The sequence below is a fragment of the Parasteatoda tepidariorum genome, chromosome 4 (genome assembly GCF_982258835.1).
Source record: "Parasteatoda tepidariorum strain Cologne lab strain chromosome 4, Ptep-v5.0, whole genome shotgun sequence".
In the NCBI taxonomy this organism is placed as follows: domain Eukaryota; kingdom Metazoa; phylum Arthropoda; class Arachnida; order Araneae; family Theridiidae; genus Parasteatoda; species Parasteatoda tepidariorum.
Window position 1 is genome coordinate 73,254,289 of NC_141758.1, and position 19,561 is coordinate 73,273,849.

General features: G+C 26.6%; 1 protein-coding gene across 2 annotated transcripts; it reads right to left on the reverse strand.

Annotated features, from left to right (window-relative positions):
- Window positions 1-2,898: 2,898 nt before the first annotated feature.
- LOC107445263 (uncharacterized) lies at window positions 2,899-18,340 on the reverse strand. Of its 2 annotated transcripts, none has more exons than XM_016059625.5 (3): window positions 18,118-18,340; window positions 12,688-12,914; window positions 2,899-5,471 (listed from the first exon to the last, which is right to left on the reverse strand). In XM_016059625.5, exons 2-3 carry the CDS (start codon window positions 12,900-12,902, stop codon window positions 5,279-5,281), a joined length of 408 nt encoding a protein of 135 aa, XP_015915111.1. In that variant the 5' UTR covers window positions 12,903-12,914; window positions 18,118-18,340; the 3' UTR covers window positions 2,899-5,278. The 2 variants fall into 2 exon arrangements, with proteins under 2 accessions (XP_015915111.1, XP_015915105.1); XM_016059619.4 differs by having other exon boundaries at window positions 18,141-18,319.
- Window positions 18,341-19,561: the final 1,221 nt, after the last annotated feature.

The following is a 19,561-nucleotide window of genomic DNA, read 5'->3' on the forward strand; positions in this document are numbered from 1 at the left end:
AATAAAACAATAATAGCACAGAAGCTGTCATACATGGGATGGACAACCTATGATCCACAGCTTAAAACTGAAACCTTAAGTTGTTAGTTGGTCCCTGAATAGTTTTAAATACCAATAAAAATAAATGAGATATTTTTAGCAATGTAAAAAATGAGAAAAAAGTTTTTTTTTGTTCTTCCTTTGAAAAAAATTTGCTGAATTAGAGGATTAATGTTTTAGTTTATTTTTTTAATAACCTAGTTTATTTACTGTTGTAATGCAAATCTGATTGGAACAATTTCTTTTTTCAAGTTATATTTATGGTTTTAATTTCAGTGTTAGCACAGCTAAGTTATATTTTGCAAATATAAGCACAGCTAAGTTATATTTTGCAAATATAACTTAGCTGTGCACAGAAATGTTATATTTTGAAAATAGTAGCAAATCACATTGAAAAAATATTAAAATTAGACATACTATTATTGACTCTCGTGATGTTTCATTAATTTGATCGTATTTATTAATTAAGGCTACTTACTAAACCGCAAAACTAATGAAGAAATGGAACTGATTTGTTTCGTTTAGGATAAAGTTTAAAACTTTCCCTACTATTTTTGATATCAATGATGTTTACTTAATTTTAGTAATAGGTACCAAATTGAAATAAATAAATAAATGAAGCTCTGAAAAGAAAAATTAATGAAGAAATAGTACTTATTCTTTTAGAAAAAAAATTGCAATGTTATTAAGGACGGTGGTTATGCTTGAGGCCCCATAATGGATAAACAAATAAGAAAAAACAATTGGAAAAATTTAAATGTAAAAGAAATGAAAAATTAATGACAAATAAACACAATTTAAAATTATACAGAGTAAGACTAAATAATGAAACGCTCTCATATAAGAAAAATAAATAAAGTTTTAGTTAGAATAACCAAAATAAAATATAAATGGCCATATCATAATTTTTCATTGCTATTACATTTGGATTTTTCTAATTGATTTTTCTTATTTATTTATCCATGATGAGGCCTCCGGGGCACTCTGAGTTTTTGGTATTACCATTGACAACAGAAAGGCTCCTGTATGCTGGCAGGCAATGTGCCCCCTGATGAAGTGCTGTCTTGCTAACAATATATCTTAAAATATTCGTATTTCTGACTTTTTAAATTAAAAATTTTTTAGTAACTAATAGATTTTAAATTTTGCTTTTTGCATTATCAAATTACGTAATTTAATGTAATGTGAACAGTACTGTTTGTCTACGATAGGTACTCTGTCCGCCGTTCGTCTGGAGGGGTGGCGGTGACTATGGTAACGAGGTATGATTATTTCAAGTAGGGGTGCGGGGTCCCTCTTTAAGACTGGTTTCGGTGGGAGAAAAGGAGACTTCTTTCTTCGATCTATTGTATTAGCCCTAGAGTTAAGAGAAATGAGCATTCGCGCCTGAAACATCGTTTAGAGCGTTTGATTCCTTTTTTTTAATCTTTTCTCTTTTTCAAAAGCTTCTGTTTCAGAAAAAAAATTAAAAAAATTTATTTGTGTTGTAAATTTTTTATTTTATTTTTCCTCCTTTAACTTTTTTGAATTCATGTTCATAATAAAGAGTATCCTTCTTATTGTACTATTCATAAATGCCAAACTCCTGTTTGGAGAATAAATATTTATTTTTACACATGTTCAGACCTTTTGAAGAAAAACCCTTTTGATGTTTTCCCTGGCCTTCAAATGGTTTTAAAAGAGATACCGTGTTTTTACAAAAGAAGCATTAGTAACGAACATTTTCAAAATTTCAGGAATTCTTTCATTAATTATTAAATTTAATAGCTTGAATAAATTGTTCCTTTTTATGTTTCAGCTCTCTTCTGATTTTCATCGATGCCATTTGTCCAAATACAATGACAAATTGAAATTGTTATTTCTATGAATAACGATTGATAAATAGGATATGTATGGAAGTTGTATAAAATTGTTTAAAGCAGCTCAATGTTTTATTAATAAATAACTCATCTATAAATTTATCATAAATAGTAAATTGGTTATTTAGAAAAAAATAAATTTGCTAATAAAAACTGTTTTTAATAAATAGTGAAAAAAAACTGTACAGGTTACAATAAAATATGAATAAGAAAACGTAATTTAAGCAAAAAAAACTTCAGATAATTTCAGATGGTTTGATGGGTGCTGATAAAAATCATCGTTGATAGTTTTAGATTTCATCCTAGTTGCGGTCACTTGCTTTCAGTTTCAAAAAAAAAAAATAAATAAATAAATAAAATATTTAAAAATTAATAATCAAAACAAAGATATTTAATATTTCTCCGGCACAGATAACGTGAACTATTTTTATTTTCAGCAAAAGTTTTATCTCCTTTTAAAATCAGAGTTATTAAGTTTAAGCTCTTCACTTTTTCCAGAAAATTCAAGTAATAAAAGAAATTAACTGCTTTAAAAAATGTGCAAGTTTAGAAATTAAACCATCTAACAATCAATGAACATTCATAATAAATATCGTAAAATTAAAAAGTAATATTAAAAAAACCTGTACTACCCTTAATGTCAGAATTTGTTCACTTTTTTTCCTTTGTATTTAAAAAATAACAACTGATTGAATCGAGAGAATTATTTTAAGTAAGAAAGAAATATTCATGCGAATCTTAAAAAAGTTCTTGAATCAGATTAAATAAGTCTCCTACTGGTGGCTGAGTCAGCCAATCTGGTATACTCCCCATACAAGCTATCATCGAAGGCGAAAGAAAAGGAGACCTCTTCATCGAAGCCACCCTCCCTAAAATGCTCTCTTCTTGTTTCCATAGCACCAGACTGCCGCAGACTTTGTGGCGGACAGAGTACCTATCGTAGACAAACAGTATTTGCATAGGTGTGTATCTGAGTCATGTAAACAACAAAGCAGGGATATTTTTTTTTATAAAATGTTTTATTGCCTTAAACGACAGGGGCAATTTTTATACAACAAAATATACAATATATTTCTTATAATGAACATTTTACATATATTACAGATTGTAAATGAGTACATAATTTATCACAATGTTTGTATATGTACAATTATGGCATTGATTATGACGAAATATTAATAACTGAAATACTTTTTAAATGAAAGCAAATGTTGTTAAACTGTTGTAATTTATTTTTTTAGGAAAGATTTTTACGAATGTTAGGACTGAAGTTAATGTTTATAAAATTAATGATATTCATAGTTTTATTATTAATAATTATAATAAGATATATTTATGAAACGTTTTGAACAATTGAAAGAATGGATAATTTTTTTTTCAATACGTAACCTGTTAGTGAAAAAATTGAGAATCAATTGCTTACAAAATAAATTGAATAAGTTTAAAAAAATGTTACTTCATTAAAAAAATCTTCATATTCCCAAGCAATCTGCCAAAACTCATTATTTTAAAAAGCCAAAATATGTTATAAAATATCAAAAGATTTGAAATTTTTTAAGTATTTAAAAAATGTAATAACCATTAAGTATTATTATCTTGATTGTTTTAGGAAGACAAAAAAGTTCTTGATATAAATTTTTGTAAGTATCTTAAAATTTGAATAACATGTTTTTAAAACAATGAACTTGATTGCAGAAAGAAAGAAACTTTCCTTATTGCTTTTATTAAATAATAAGCACAATTTTCAAGCTCTTAGTCATTGTACAGATAAATGAACCTCTATTTACAAACAATAGCATGTCACATTTTGAATGTTTATAAATGCTTGGGAAGTAAAAAAATCTGGACAAAATCTTTCAGTCAGACTCCATCCGTTTCAATTTTTTCACAAATTTTAAAACTCATATAGTTGAAACAAGAAATTATTGACATCCTTATTTATAAATTTGTTTATCTAGAAAACAAAGATAACTAATTATTTTGTTGAGATCATCTTAAAGCTGTTTTTTGAAGGCACTGCTAATTTTCATAAAGGGGGAAACTATCTCCAACTCGGCGATTTTTAGAGAAACTAAAAAACTTTTGAAATATTTTAATTAACTGTCTGCTCTGAGGCCCAGATAATTCTTTACAGCAAGATGGCATATAACGCTTGAAATTTTGTTTTCAAGTTTTGACCTTTATGTTTTTCTTGGAGGAAGAGTTTCGAAAGACCATGTTAAAATAATAAAATTTAAAAAAAATGTTGCAAAAGTTGACGAAAAATAGAAGCTTACTCTTGCAATGTAAATTTCTTGTTACCAATCGTTCGGATTATATCATTATAATTTCTTGATACCCTTTCTTAAAGTGACACAGGCAGTGATAGTAAGGTAGTATAATCGAACAAAGTTAAAAAAAGATTTTTTCTATTAGTTTATTTATTAATTATCCCTCCCATAGCTGCTAACTCTTACGGATTTTTCTTAGATTTTATTTCGGTTTTCAAAATGGTAGCATAATTTATTTATCTCTTGCATTTATAAATTTAAATTCAAATAAATTCAGCTGACACTTTACTTGGATAGAACTTTATGAGCGTATGATAATCATTTGATAATATGTTAGCAGCTTAGATCTGAAGTGATATTTCTGCAATTTTTAGGATTAAAATTTCGTTTCTGACTTTCCATTTCTTTTAGTCAATTATATTAGAAAATTTACTACCTTATAATGTAATCATAAATCTTTGCAATATTTCCAGTACTATAATATTTACTGCCAATATGTATATTGAATTTATAATTGAACTCGATTGAAACAATAAACATTAATTTTACTGGATCATGCAGGGCCTGTTAATCACATGGGTAGATGGGGAACGCTATTCTTATAAAGCCTCATAAACTTTTTGAATGGGAAATTATCAGCAAATTATTCTATTATGTGTTCTAACTCAATCAGGCCCTGGTATTATTTCTAACAATGCTTTTAAAATAGAGACCAAAACAAATATTGTAAACTATAGTTAACATATCATTGTAAATATTTCGAGATAATAATTAGATTACTCAAGTTCTACTTCTTTAAGAGAAAAATTATAATTAGTTGTACAGTTAATTTTTTTCGAATGTTGTGTAGTGTAGCTATGAAACTTATATTAACGTTAGAACAAAATACGATTCAAAATGTTAATAGAAAAATACCTATATACAAAAAAATACATCAGCCATACCGTCATAAACATACCTCAAACCTTAAAACATTTTGTACATAAAAATGAGGATGAAATATTTACAATGAATTCTTTATCCACTATATTTGACATTAGTTCTCCTGTATTCTTGAAGAAGAGGTGAACAAGATTTAATACTTTTGAAAAAACATTTTTCATGCTTTTTTTAATAACCGCCTTTTCCACCACCCATCATACCATATCCTCCACCTCCTCCCATGCCATATCCACCACCTCCACCCATGCCTCCCATACCATAGTCGCCTCCTCCCATCATTCCATAGCCACCACCCATGCCGCCACCGTAGCCGCCTCCCATGCCACCTCCATAGCCTCCACCCATGCCATAGTCCATAGCCCTAAAATATAAAAAATACATGTTAAAGAATTGTGATGTCAGAAAATCTGTATAAAACAATTATTAGATGCATATAATTGAGGAGTATCTAATATATTTTACTGTTATTGTCCTCTTATTGTCCTAGCAATTTAAAGTGATATTTTCTTTTAAATTGTTTACTGTAGTAACAAATAATTGCTGATGAAAGTAATTTTCATTTTGTTTCTCGCATTTATTAACAACAATAAAAATAATATTTTTTAGTGAGGAAAAAAAAATTCATTTTGTTAAACCAAACTAAACAATTCGTTAAACACTGGAGTTTGATAGATAAACTTTCTTTATTAATATTATTATGTACAGATTTATATCCATGATGTTTTAAATTTTATATCCATAATACTAGTAAGATACATCACGGTAATTTTCGTGTTATTTTATGCCTACCATATTGAATTATTTACGAAAACTCTAAATTGAAGAGTTAAGGAACCGGATCAGAATTTGAACTCAGTCAATGCTCAAACATTAGGATGAGTAAAACTAAATTCTATCTATATTTTAACTTAATTCTGAAATTGAGTCATAATTTTAATAGAACTTAGTTTCTTTCTTTCTTTTATTTTAAAACACACTGTTAGAAAAATAAATTCTTAGTACACTGTAATGAGTAACTTATAGTAAATGAAAATATCCACACCCAAATAAGTGATCGCACAGTTGAGCCTGATCGTTAAACAGTAGATCATAATTCCAAGTAGACCATAGAAGTCAAGCATTACTGACTGTCTAAGAAAGGACCAAGGGTGTGCGGCATCGTTTCTCGTTACTGTTCTACCGTAAAGTGCTTGATTTCGCTCGCTGATCGTCGGAGAGGATCAAAATTGTTATGCGTGTCTTTGGATCAATGCATGCCATGCTTCCCAGATCATCACCTATACCCTAGTGTGCTGCTCCAGTACGACGTAAATAAAGTACTATTGCTACAATAATAATAATGAGTGCTGATTTCAATTTACGTATTTCTTACCCAGAAAGCAGATTTTTTGTTTGAATTGAATTAATTAAATAGAAATAATGATTACCTTATGGTTTAAAATTTCAAGATCTAATTGGTTATACCACTTAAAATGATTTTTTAACTATAAAATTATATTTTAAAGCCATTTTACTACCGATAATGTGTGAAGCAGAAATTATAAATGTAACAAAATCTTTATTATGCACTGAATTGCAAATGAGTCCGAGATCTCTCCCCTTGTTCTCTTGTCTGATTAATTTATATATACATACACACACAAACATATATATATATATATATATATATATATATATATATATATATATATATATATATATATATATATATATATATATATATATATATATATATATATATATATATATATATATATATATATATATATATATATATATATATATATATATATATATATATATATATATATATATGATGTGAAGAGCCTAAAGAAGGAAGAGGTAACAATGATAAAATAAAACTTATAGAAATTGCACTATAAGCCAAAAGTTTTAGTTTGATTGATGATGAGGAAGTCAAAACACTCCAGGAAAAGCTGAAAATAGGACTTAAAATATTTCTATCTCTTTCGTTTTAATGCATGATTCTTAAACGCATAAAATGGAAATCTAATTATTTCAAGTTTTCAGATAACGATTTCTAACACCGCAGTCGTGATTCTAAAAGAATCGAAAGCTGGTCATCATCATTAAATTGGTCCTCCGATAAGAAATTGAATGATTCAAAAATATATAGAAAGGTGAAGAAATCATGACCTTAGTTTTTGATTAAAAATTCAAATCTAGATTTATAGGTTGTTAAAAGGAAAGTAAGAAACTTAACAAAAGAAAAGAAGAGTTCTTGAATAGATCAATCATAGAAATCAAAATGCAGATGAGAGCTATAATATGAACTTGTTTTTGGTTAATAATATTCTTTAGAATAGCGTTGCTCTAGATGAATAGCCTCTGTTCGAATATCTATTCCAGTTTCTGTTTTTAAAGTATTATGAATGAAGAATGTTGAGAAGAAGAACTGGAAATAGATTGAAAAGATATTTCAAGCAAAAGAGGAAACTATTTTTTGACTGTTGTAAAAAGCATCGTTCGTTTTTAAAAGAAAAGTATTGCTATTTTTCCTTTTATTTTTTTCTGAAAAATTTTGACGCAAGTCATTTTGGTTAAATTTTTGTTATTTCAGAAAGTATAACATATAATTGAAGAGATTAGCGAAAGAAGGTTCTATGATACATTTTAGTGAATTAGGGAACATCAGTTTAAAAAAAATATTGAAACAATAGGAAGCTCTGTGAATGAAAAATTATTTGAAATAAAATAAAAAAAGAAGAAATTATAGTTTGATTCTTTTTAATTAATCGTTTTCATTTAAAACAAAAGTATTACTTTCTTTACTATATTTAAGAAGTTATACATTTTTGTAATTGCAGAAAACTTAGCACATATTTGAAGAGTTAGTAAATGAAGGTTCTAAATGAGATTTTATGGAATTTAGGTCAGCTTTAGAAACTATAGAAATAACAGGAAGCTGTTTACGAAACACTAGTCAGAAAAAAGTAAGTTACATCATGATATTTTTTAAATTCAACGTTTTTCGAATTTTTATAATGTCACTTGGTACTTTCTTACACTAAGCTTTTAATTGAAAACCAATTTTGCTTTTAAATTAAAATTTGATTTAAATAAATTTTTTTAGTTTGAATTATTATAATATAAACATTGAATTAGGAACTAATATTGAGTAACTAACTAAATTAATTCATACGTTAAATTAAAAATGGTTTTCAGTAAAGTCTGAAGTATGGTATTTTCTAATACTCTTTAAAATTATTTTTATTTTTCACTTTAAATATATTTGTTAATATAATCAAGTTCAATTATAAAATAAACTTAACTTCTGTAATTCGTTAGTTATGTTTATATTTGTTTAAATATGTTTACTTTCAATTATTTTTGACACTAAGAAAAAATGCGTGGTACGAGCAACTTAAACAGGATCTTTTAATTACTTTATATTTTGTTGCTTTATATTTAATTCCTTTATGTTTACTTTAGCCGAAAGTTTTGCAATAAATAGCAATATAAATGATATTTTTTACTTATTTTATTATTTAATTTAAGAAAAATTTGGTAGTAGAAGCATTAAGAAAAGTATAAAATAAATAAAAGCTCGCTGAAAATATTAAAATATCTTACATTTTGAGCAAAACACGTGATTTAATAAAAAGGGTTTAGTGTAATTAAGTTGAATTTGTTACATTGGTAATGGTTCATTAAACGATATTTTTCAAAACACATTTTATGGAAAATATTTTTTTTTAAGAATATAAACTAATTTGCCAAACATAGCTTTGATTAATAAATAGACTTTCCTTTTTTTTCTTGCATTTATCAATTTTTAAAATAAATCAGCAGTTTCGAAATGGTGTTTGGCGGAACCCTAGAGTTTCGTGAACGTTTAAAGGGGTTCTAACATTTAGAACTTTCGTTCTAAAACGCGAGGATTTTTGAACTATTAAGTATATTTAAATCTAATCAATAAGCCATTATTTATTTAATATTTCGGTTGAAAGGCGAGTAAAAAGGTAATGGCAATTTATAAAAAAATAAATACATAATTCCTTTAATAACAATATATTAAATAAATTAGGAAAAAGACTTGCATTTTTTAAAAAAAAATATTATTTACCACTGGTTTTTTCATATCAAACTAAATTTGCTAATTAAAAAATATGTTTCCGTAATAATCGCTTTCAAGGTTTAGAGCAGTTCTTTTTAGTTTTCATTGAAAAAAAAAACACAATTCATTTTATTTTATTCGTTTTCAGTTCATGTATATACACCAAAAATCAATTCAGTACTAGACAAGACGAAGCTCTGGGACTGCGAATTCAGTTGTAGGACAAAAAATCTAAACTAAGATTATTAATGAAAAACATCCTTTTGTTTTATTCTATAACAGCCGACCTAATTTTGAGTTAACAACCGAAAATGCTTTATTCTGAAGCCTTGTAATTTTGAATCCAACCCAGAAGACAAGGGAACTTTTGGATCAAGTATTGAGAGAAACTTGCCCTTGTGGAGGACTTACTGATGGTACTAATCCAAATTTGATTTGGAGAGAAAAACCGTGAAAAGCACCCACGGCTACCCTGATAGTAAAGAGGACTTGAACATATGTTTCGTCTACCACTGAGGATATTTTACGTCAGCCCTGTGGTCATTCGTCCGGTTTTATTTTATAACCGTGGTTGAACAGCCGACCCAATTTCGGGTTTACGATTACTAATGTTGAACTCCGTAGCCATGTAATTTTAAATCCTTTCCGGAAGACAAGGAAACTCCTGGTTTAAGTATTGTTTAATATGTGTAAGTATAACCTAGTATTAAGTATTATTTTATGCTTAAAATTGGCCTTTGTAGAGGTCATATTGATGGAACTCATCAACATTTGCGTTACTTGGAGAGGAAAACCACGAAAACCTCTCACGGTTAGCCTGACGGCAAGAGGACTCTAACCCATAATCCGTTTACCATTGAGGATAATTTACGTCTGCACTGTGGTCGGTGCGAGCCAGGGGCGGAATTCGTATAGACCAGCCATCGCTGGGATGCGAACCCGGTTTACCTCACCTTGTTCAACGCTCTATCCTCTAAGCCTAAACGACTCTCATTTGTCTTATTAAGTATTCTTGAAATTAAGTACTATATTATTGTTGAATTCGTTCACAATTACCTTTATATACATTTTTATAAAGTTGAAGTTCCATCGATAGAAGTTTGATCAGTTAGGGTTCAATTGCGGAAAAAAATTGGGAACTGCTAAAATAGATTATCAAGTTAAAGGGACAATTCAATATAGAACTAAGTAAAAGAATGCGACAGAAATCTACATTAACTTGAATTTCTCACCAATTTATTTTGATCAAATTCGTTTTCGATTTATAAAATCTACATGGTAATGTTCCCATGGTTTATAGGTGAATACGATGAAGAATGGCAGTAAATATTCTGGCTTTGTAATAAAAATAAAAGTAATTTCTTTTTAGTATTTCAATTTACTATCTTTATGAAAACATCACTTCCTTCAAGCTATTGTTTGAACAGGAATAGTTTTTTATTATTATTGCCAATTTTCACAGAAATACTTAAAATTCTTTCATTTCGGTGTGTGAAAAATAACAAGTAGACGATATCAATATTCAGGTCATGCGGATATAACTCAACCAGTAATTTTGAAAAGTCTTCTAACATTATTACACGAAAATTACCTTCCTCCTAAAATTGCAAAAGTAATGTGATGGAGTTTCAGTTGGAATTTTGTCATTTCCCTCCTGATTTAGATAAAAATAATCAAAAAGTCGTAAAGGAGAAAATCAATGGGCAACTTATGAGTTTGGAACATTGGCTTTTTTTGAAAGGCGTAAATAAACATTTGCTATTATTCAAAAATATTTAAGATTATTTAGGATATTGAACTTTGATTTAATGCACGCAGCTAGGCGACACTAAATTTTTTTGCCAAGTTTGAATTATTTTAAATGTAGTAGTTTACTTAAAATTATGATTGAAATTTTTTTTTTTATCGAATTCGAATTGTTTTAATTTTAATTTATTTCATGTTTAAATAGTTTTCAATGCAATTTATTTCGGGTTTAAACTGTTGCCTGTTATTCTTGATAAGTAAGGCGTGAGTTTATAAAATGGAAATCGTAAAATTTTTTTCCAAGTTTGAATTATTTTAAATGTAGTAGTTTACTTAAAATTACGATTACAAAGTTTTTTTAAATCAAATTTGAATTGTTTTAATTTTTTTTTTCAAATTTAAATAGTTTTTAATGCAATTTATTTCAGGTTTAAACTATTGCCTGTTATTCTTGATAAGTAAGGCTTATGAAATGAAAATCGTAAGAGCGAAATTAATTTTTCTTTAGCAATTAATTTCGCTTTTTAGTACATAAGTTTTCTTTATTTTCGAATGCCGTTGCTTTTAAATTATTTAATTTTATTAAAAAAAGTTAGAAAATTACAGCGTGCAATAAATTACGAAACAGAATCGTCTACAGTTTATTTTTAAAAGTGCTAGGGTAATAGAAAAAATTTATTTCTTTAAATGTCTCTCCTGAACCGACTAACTAAAATTTTAAAATTATTTTTGTATTCGGAGGCTAAAAGTTTTCCTTATAGTGGATGTTTAAATTTTGTAATATCTAATTCATTTAATTTCATAAAATTTTTATTTAATTTTAAATTATTTAATTTTGTAAAGGCGTGTTTGGAAAACACAAGGATCGGGGTGAAAATTTCTCCATGTAGTCGTTGTCCAAAATTCAGAAGGACAACATTCTGACACAAGGACATAAAGAATACGCAGTTGAACTTTTCATTCTGAAATTACTGTAAAATGACCGACAGCTGTCTGTCCCCTCAATTAACCGTAAAGTTTACGGTAAAGAACTTTTTTCTACCTTTATGGTTTTGGAACTGTTTACAACTAGTATGGTTAAAAGACCATGCATACAAAATTATACAGTTTTGCAACCATTTACAACTAGCATGGTTTCAAAACCATAAAATACAAATTTAACTGAACATTGGAGGTAGGCTTTTCTTTAGGTAATAAACATTGGAGGTAGGCTGTGAATGATTTGTATTTTATCAAATGAGCCAATGAATGTGGTTTAACTAATTTATCTTTTTGTTTAGGAATATTAGACGTTTTTGTGTTAAGCAGCTGTATGTTGCTGCCATCTAGGCGTGAATGAGATAATCTTATGTTAATACTGCAAGGTCACAAATCTGGAAAGTCTCCATATGTTTAAGGGAATGGAGGAAATATTGTGGTGTCAGCTTTGGAACTCAAAACCCTGTTCTGTCTGTCAGGAGATTGTTGAATTAACACTCTCGGCTATAACATGTACCCAGCTACGAGGAACTAAGTGACTTCATTAGTTGTTTAACCGTATTAGGGGAAAACAGTTATTAGACGGGCTTTCTCACAGTTAACGGTTTGAATACCATCTTATTTATGGTTCTTTGACTGTTTCGTTCGAATATGATAAAATAACCAATAAACCAATTGTTGCTAAACCAATTTTTTCCGAGAAATTTTTGACAGTGTACCAAGTAATCACAAAAAAGGGGATTTACATATACATTTTGTGCAAAAAAATACTTACTCATAAGGAACATGTTTGATATGTTCTTGAAATACTGGGATGGGAAGGGGAAGTGGTAGGGGGAATAGAATTTTCTTTCCTGTAAGTGCATTGGCTATTAAAATCATCTTGGCTATTCTTTTCAGATGTAGTTTGTGTCCAGCTTCTATATCTCGAACTAGGCAGGAACTAAATACCAATATTGCTAAAGATAGGCAAATGAATTTTCGATTCATTATGACTGAGATCTGAAACGAGAAAAAAAACAGCAATCAATTATTTAATTTATTATTAATTTAAACCAATATTTAATGTAATTAAAATACTTTACTTAACCAGTGAATTACCCGTAATGTGAAAGTAACGGAAATGTCTTTATTTATATTTATTGTAAGAAATTATATGCGACTTTTCCCACAATTTACGAACGTAAAATAATTGCTAAACTAATATGTTTCTAGATGTGATTCATTAATTTTAAATTATTCTTTTAAAGTTAGAAAATAATGTAAATTTTAAAGCAAATAATTCTATATCAACAATACATTCTTTAAAATGCAGTTATTTCTCAAAAGACCGTTCCATTAATGCATTTTTAGTGCTTTTGCCAAAATGCTGTTGAAATCAAGCAAAGCATTATTGAAGAAGGTGAGACGTAACCAAACCCGTTTGATTGAAGTAGGAAAAATAGAGTAATAATTAGAAACCAGCTTTCTTCTAGATTTTCTTATTAATAATGCAGCAGATTTTATTAATATATTTCGTTTATTATACCCCTAAATTTATTAATTTGCGACCCCTATAATGAATAATTTTTTCCCTTTTTCTTGACATTACGATACAGGATATATTTTCTAACTTTTAATACGGAAATCTAATTTTTAATAAAGAATGAACATGATCCGACCATATTAGTCACAATTCGAGTATATTGCATTTTAATATATTCTGCACAGTAAAAAATGTGAAAACTGTCCTTAAGTGATTCAAAAATAGAAATATCGACTGAAGAGGCTGTTATTGGCTTAAAAAGCTTTCTAATTTTTTATCGATCACAAATAAAGATGAATTCTAAATAAATTTGCAAAAAATAGTTTCCTTAAAAGTCTTTAAACCAATATTATCCCATGAATAAGAAATTCAGGTTGCAACAATTTCTTTAAAGAAAATTTGAAAGTTTATTTTATTCTAAAACATTATTATTGGTTGTTCAAAATTATATCAGCCATAGATTCTTGCATAAAACGCTAACGTAGAATTGACCACTGTTTACAACAATCAAGATGCAACAGCATAGAGCAAAACTTATTAAAGAAATTCTGACTGTTCGAGATAATAGCTAATTTAAAAATAACAATAATAATGTTATTTTTTAATAAGAAAATATTCATTGCTTTAATTAACAAATTAATAATGATAAAGTTGAAAGTATAAAGAAGAGTTTTAGCTTAGAGTTAATTTTAGTAAATTTAGAATTTAATATTTTTAGTATCCACATATTTAAAAAAGAGCGATGATTATCGATTGATTAAAAAATAGCATATAATATGCATCAAATAGTCTTGTAGTTCAGAATTTAACTTTTTAAAATGTTATACCATATTATTACAATTTATAAATTTAACAATTACCGTTATTACAATGTAATAAACTTTAACAAAATTTTTACAATTTAAAAAAATATTTTAATTGAGAGAGAGAAATGCCTACTAATTATTTTAGAATTAATAAAGTTTTTATTAAATTTTTACTCTAGTTCAAAAGATTTTATGATGTATTGGTATTTTTTGATGACTTACTAAACTATAATTGTACAGAATAGGCTAATTTCTATTACATAAAATTATAAAGGAATTAGATCATGACTTTAACTGAAAACACAACTACTGTTTTAGTGGTTGAAATCAATATTGAAAAAAGTTGTATTAGTTAATGTATTAAAATAAGAGGTTTTTGGAAATGTAAGCTATACAATTTACATGGCAAAGTCTTTTGCAGATTCCTGCTTTTATTCCTTTTGAACTATAAATAATTCACGAAGTAAGAGAAAAAAATGTAATCGTAAAATAAACATTCTGTAGTGACGATAATTAGTTAGTTTCATAGAACGTGAAATAAAAGTAACTTCTAATTCTCTTCAAATTTTATTTTTTGAATTGTTATTTATAAAACCTTATAACAATAATGCGCATTTTATGTTATAAACACATCAAAAAAAGTTTATACTTAAAATAACTTCGAATTTACATAAGAACTTTATTTTTAGAATCAATGCCTAATTTTTAATGGAACTCAAAGTTTAACTATTCATAAAGTAATTTTATAACACAAACAACTAATACTATTTTTTCAAATTTAACTTTGGTGCACGCAATCTTCGTTTTCATAAAAAGTACTTTAATATTTATGAGTCAAACATTACATGATTTAAATTCATACGATATCATTAGATGTAAGTTTTAAATTTTTGAAAGCATTTTAAAGATTAAAATTTGAAACGGCAACAATGTGTAGAACTATTTGGTTATTATTTTCTCAAACATAAACAGCCACCTATTTTTTCGCATGCTTTAAAAGCTCTTTTTTTTATTTAAAAAAACTTGAAACTATTGATAATTCATTTTTTACGCATGACAATATTCTACCAAAAAATATGAATTAATAATAATAATGTAATGAAATATATAATAATAGTGAAAAATAGTTAATTCTATTAAAAATGTTTTTCAGAAATGTTAAATAAAACTTAAAATTAAAAATATTTTTCAGAAATGTTTAAATAGTTTTAAATAATTTGCATAAAAGTTTTCTTCTCTTTAAAAAGTATACGTTTTTAGAAGATTTAAGCATAATATCGTACTTCGAGAGATTGAGAAACAGAAAGTTATTTTAATAATATTTCTTAAATAGCATATCTGTTTAAAATAAAAATACCTCAACATGTAAAATTTTTGTTTAACAATAATAATTTTTCTGTATTTCTTGCTTTTTTTAATCTATAATAATTAAAAAAAAGTGATTTATTTATGTATTATTAATTTTAACACTTTAATGGATAAGTAAATATTTTGAATAAGAAATTTTGTTTTTTAATTATATTACCATATCCAGGGATTTTACTTACTGTATAAGACCATTAGATTAGATCATTTATATCCCTTAAAATAAATGATAAATAATTTTTTTTTCACGCATTCTACATCACTTAAACTAAAATTTGAAAACATTAATTAATTAATAATACTCTTTTGCGAAATTTGTTGAAAAATAAGTGTTTTCATAAATAGTAAGGAAAAATTTAAATTTTCATAAAAGCTTGTTTTTCCGCTTTAAGTATTAATAAAAACTGATCATGTAGATGATTAAATTAAATAACTTATTTGTATAACTTATTTAGTTCTGTTTCCAAAATTACGAAACAAAATAAATTTTTTCAATCACTCTTAGTCTTCCTACAAAACAGCCACACGAATACATACTTTTCTCTTCCTTTTGGCAGTACACCAATTGGATGTTTTTTTAAAAAAAAACATTTTTTATTAAAGTTTAGTACATGGTTATGATTTTGATTTTCATTAAAAATTATTCGTACTATATTATCTTTACATATAATAATATTTTACTACAATAAAAAAAAATCCTACTAATATTTCCGTTAGAAACTTTTCTTCAATAAAGATATAATGAGCATTTACTAATATGGGAATTAAATGTTCTTCACTGATATGAGCTTGATTAGTAACGTAGCTGCCTCATCATGTAATTACAAATAAAAGACTTAAAAAAAAAAACTATAAAATGAGCTTGCTTTTACAAGCACATTTGAAAAAAATATTTGTGTATTATTTTGTTTTAATCTTTAAAAGTTAATTTTATTTGAGTACTTGTTTCCATGTTTCGATAGACATTGAGTTACTCAATATAAAGACTGAAACTATTCTCAAAACTCAAGCTATAAATATATGAAATTCATTAATTTTTTATCTACTTGAAAAGCGCAATTTAAAATAACACCTAGTGTTTTTTAACATAAAAGTTAAATTAAAAATTAGCAATAAAAATTAGCAATGATTGCTAAGAAAATTATTTGTGATTTAAATGTGATTTTCTTACAGGTACATTTTTCACCAAATTTTGTATCATGCTTAGAAATTTCGAATATTTTTTTTTCTCCAGTTATTTGAGTAATACTTTCTGATTCTACTAGATATTTTTAATAATTTGTGGTACTATTAGATATTTATGAAAGTAAATTGTTTTCATTAAACCTTTTGGGAATTTAAACTATTCAGATAAAATTTAGGCTAGTTAAAAACTTTTTTCCAAAGAATTTTTTTGGAAATTTATTAATTGTTTGAGATAGTGTTTTTTTTTCTATCTAATAAATCCTTATTATATTTCCTTAGTAAATATTAAAAAAATATTGAGTTGCCTAAAATAATATTATAAAAGGTACACGATTCTTTCTAAGTATAAATAAAAATGAAAATGAAATATTTTTTGACGAAATTACAGAAATAAAAATTTATAATTTACTTAAATTTGGAATAAAAATCACTTTTCGTTATTGTTACCATAAACTCCTTTAAGACTTTCAAAATCATAACTCTGAAATGATATTTCTTTAGAAAAACTCGCAAAGAAAGTTTATCGAATTACCTAAAATTCAACATTTAAAGAGAGACAATATATTTTAAATAAAAAATGAAAATGAAAAATCTTCACCGAAGTTTTAAAAATAAATATATTATTCACTTAAATTAAAAATAAAAACAATTTTTCGTTATTTCTAGTACAGAGCTCAAGCAAGAGTTAAAAAATCCTTACATTGAAAGTTATATCATCAGAAAATATTACAAAAAAAGTTGAGGAAATTATCTAGAATACCGCTTTAAAAGTGACGGAATATACTTTGAGTATAAATAAAATTGAAAGTAAAATATTTTTTGCGAAATTTTAAAATGAAAATATATCATTCACTTAATTTTGAAATTAAAAAAAATATCCGTCATTATTCTTCGTTACCTATAAGAAATAAAAATCCTTACACTGAAATGATATTTTTTTAAAAAATCTAAAAAAAGTTTACTGAATTACCCGGAAAACTGCATTAAAGGGTACACAATATACTTTAAATATAAATAAAAAATGAAATAAAATATTTTTTAACGAAATTTTAAAAATAAAATATATTATTAATTTAAATTAAAAATAAATTTTTTTTCTCGTTATTCTTACGTTACCTATAAGAGTTAAAAATCCTTACAACTAAAATGATATTTTTTTAAAAAAGCTAAAAAATGTTTTTTGAATTACCCAGAAAACTGCATTAAAAGGTACACAATATACTTTAAATATAAATAAAATATTTTGTAACGAAATTTTAAAAATGAAATATATTATTCATCTAAATTAAAAATAAAAAATCATTTTTCGTTATTCTTACGTTACCTATAAGAGTTAAAAATCCTTACACTGAAATGGTATTCCAAAAGAAGATGATACTCCGAGTAAGCTCAAGCAAAAACTGACCACGAATATGACACGCAAACCCTTTTTAAACCCTGGAAAAAAATCGTGAACCCCTGGATCGGAAGTTCTTTGACACCGCAGCGTCAAATGTAAAAGGTGAAAAGCAAAATAGAAAGAAAAGCAAAATTAAAGATCTTGAACTAAAATAAACGGAAAATGAAGGAGAAAGGGAAGAAAGTTTTAAAAAAAGCTACCATTCGGAATGGCAGGAGAAAGCAGTGAGAACCGCCTACGACTCACCAGAATGGCTACTCAGTGGGTCAACATCGAAACTGTACGGCAAAAGTAATTGTTTTGTTATTGTTGTTGATGACTCGGAGAAAAGATTTTTAAATTTGGATGGAAAAAAATACCTGCATGATGAGTGGTAATAAATGTGCATCTTTTTTAGACAAGTTATTTTTTCCTTCAAAAATTTTTCTTTCTGTCTGAGAAGAGTTCAGGAGGAACGAATTAATATTTTGAGGATAAAAATGTGTTTATTGCTTTATAAATATTCAGAATATATTTTTTCAATGGCTTTTGGCCATTTTCTTAGAAATTTTAAATTAGATACCTAAAGAACAACTAAAATACTTAACTTCTGTTCTCCTAATTCCTTATACTTTTCTCTGTTTATATATATATATATATATATATATATATATATATATATATATATATATATATATATATATATATATATATATATATATATATATATATATATATATTGGATGTATATATATATATTGGATATATATATATATATATATATATATATATATATATATATATATAATCTAAATACTGAATCAATCTTGAATAACTTTGATAGGCACTTTATTATAAATTCTGCTATCAGATGCATATTTCTGCAAAATTCAATATAACAAACGTTATGAATTTAAAAACATAGCAACTAAAATTTAAATTATTCAATTATGTATTATTTTTAATGTTATTTAATTTCAATTAACAGCTGACCCAACTTTGAGTTTACGGCGCTACCGATTTTCAACATCGTAGCCTTGTAATTTTGAACCCAATTCAGAAGACGAGAGCACCTGGGTTAAGTATTTTTGAGAAATTTGCCTTCGTGGAGGACTTTTTGATAAACCTCCTCGGTTACCCCGACAGCAAGGGGACTCGAGACCATGATCCACCTACCGCTGAGGATATTTTACGTCAGCGCAGTGGTCGAAGCGAGTCGGGTGCGGAATTCGAATCGACCGATCGGTGGGATTCGAACCCGGCTCGCCTCCTTCGGGTGAGTGAAAGAACTTTCCAGCAACTCTAAGATATTTAAGATGATGCTGAACTGCAAATTTTATCACGAAACTAGTATCACGAATACATTGTTTTCTTTTTCAAGGGTTTTGAA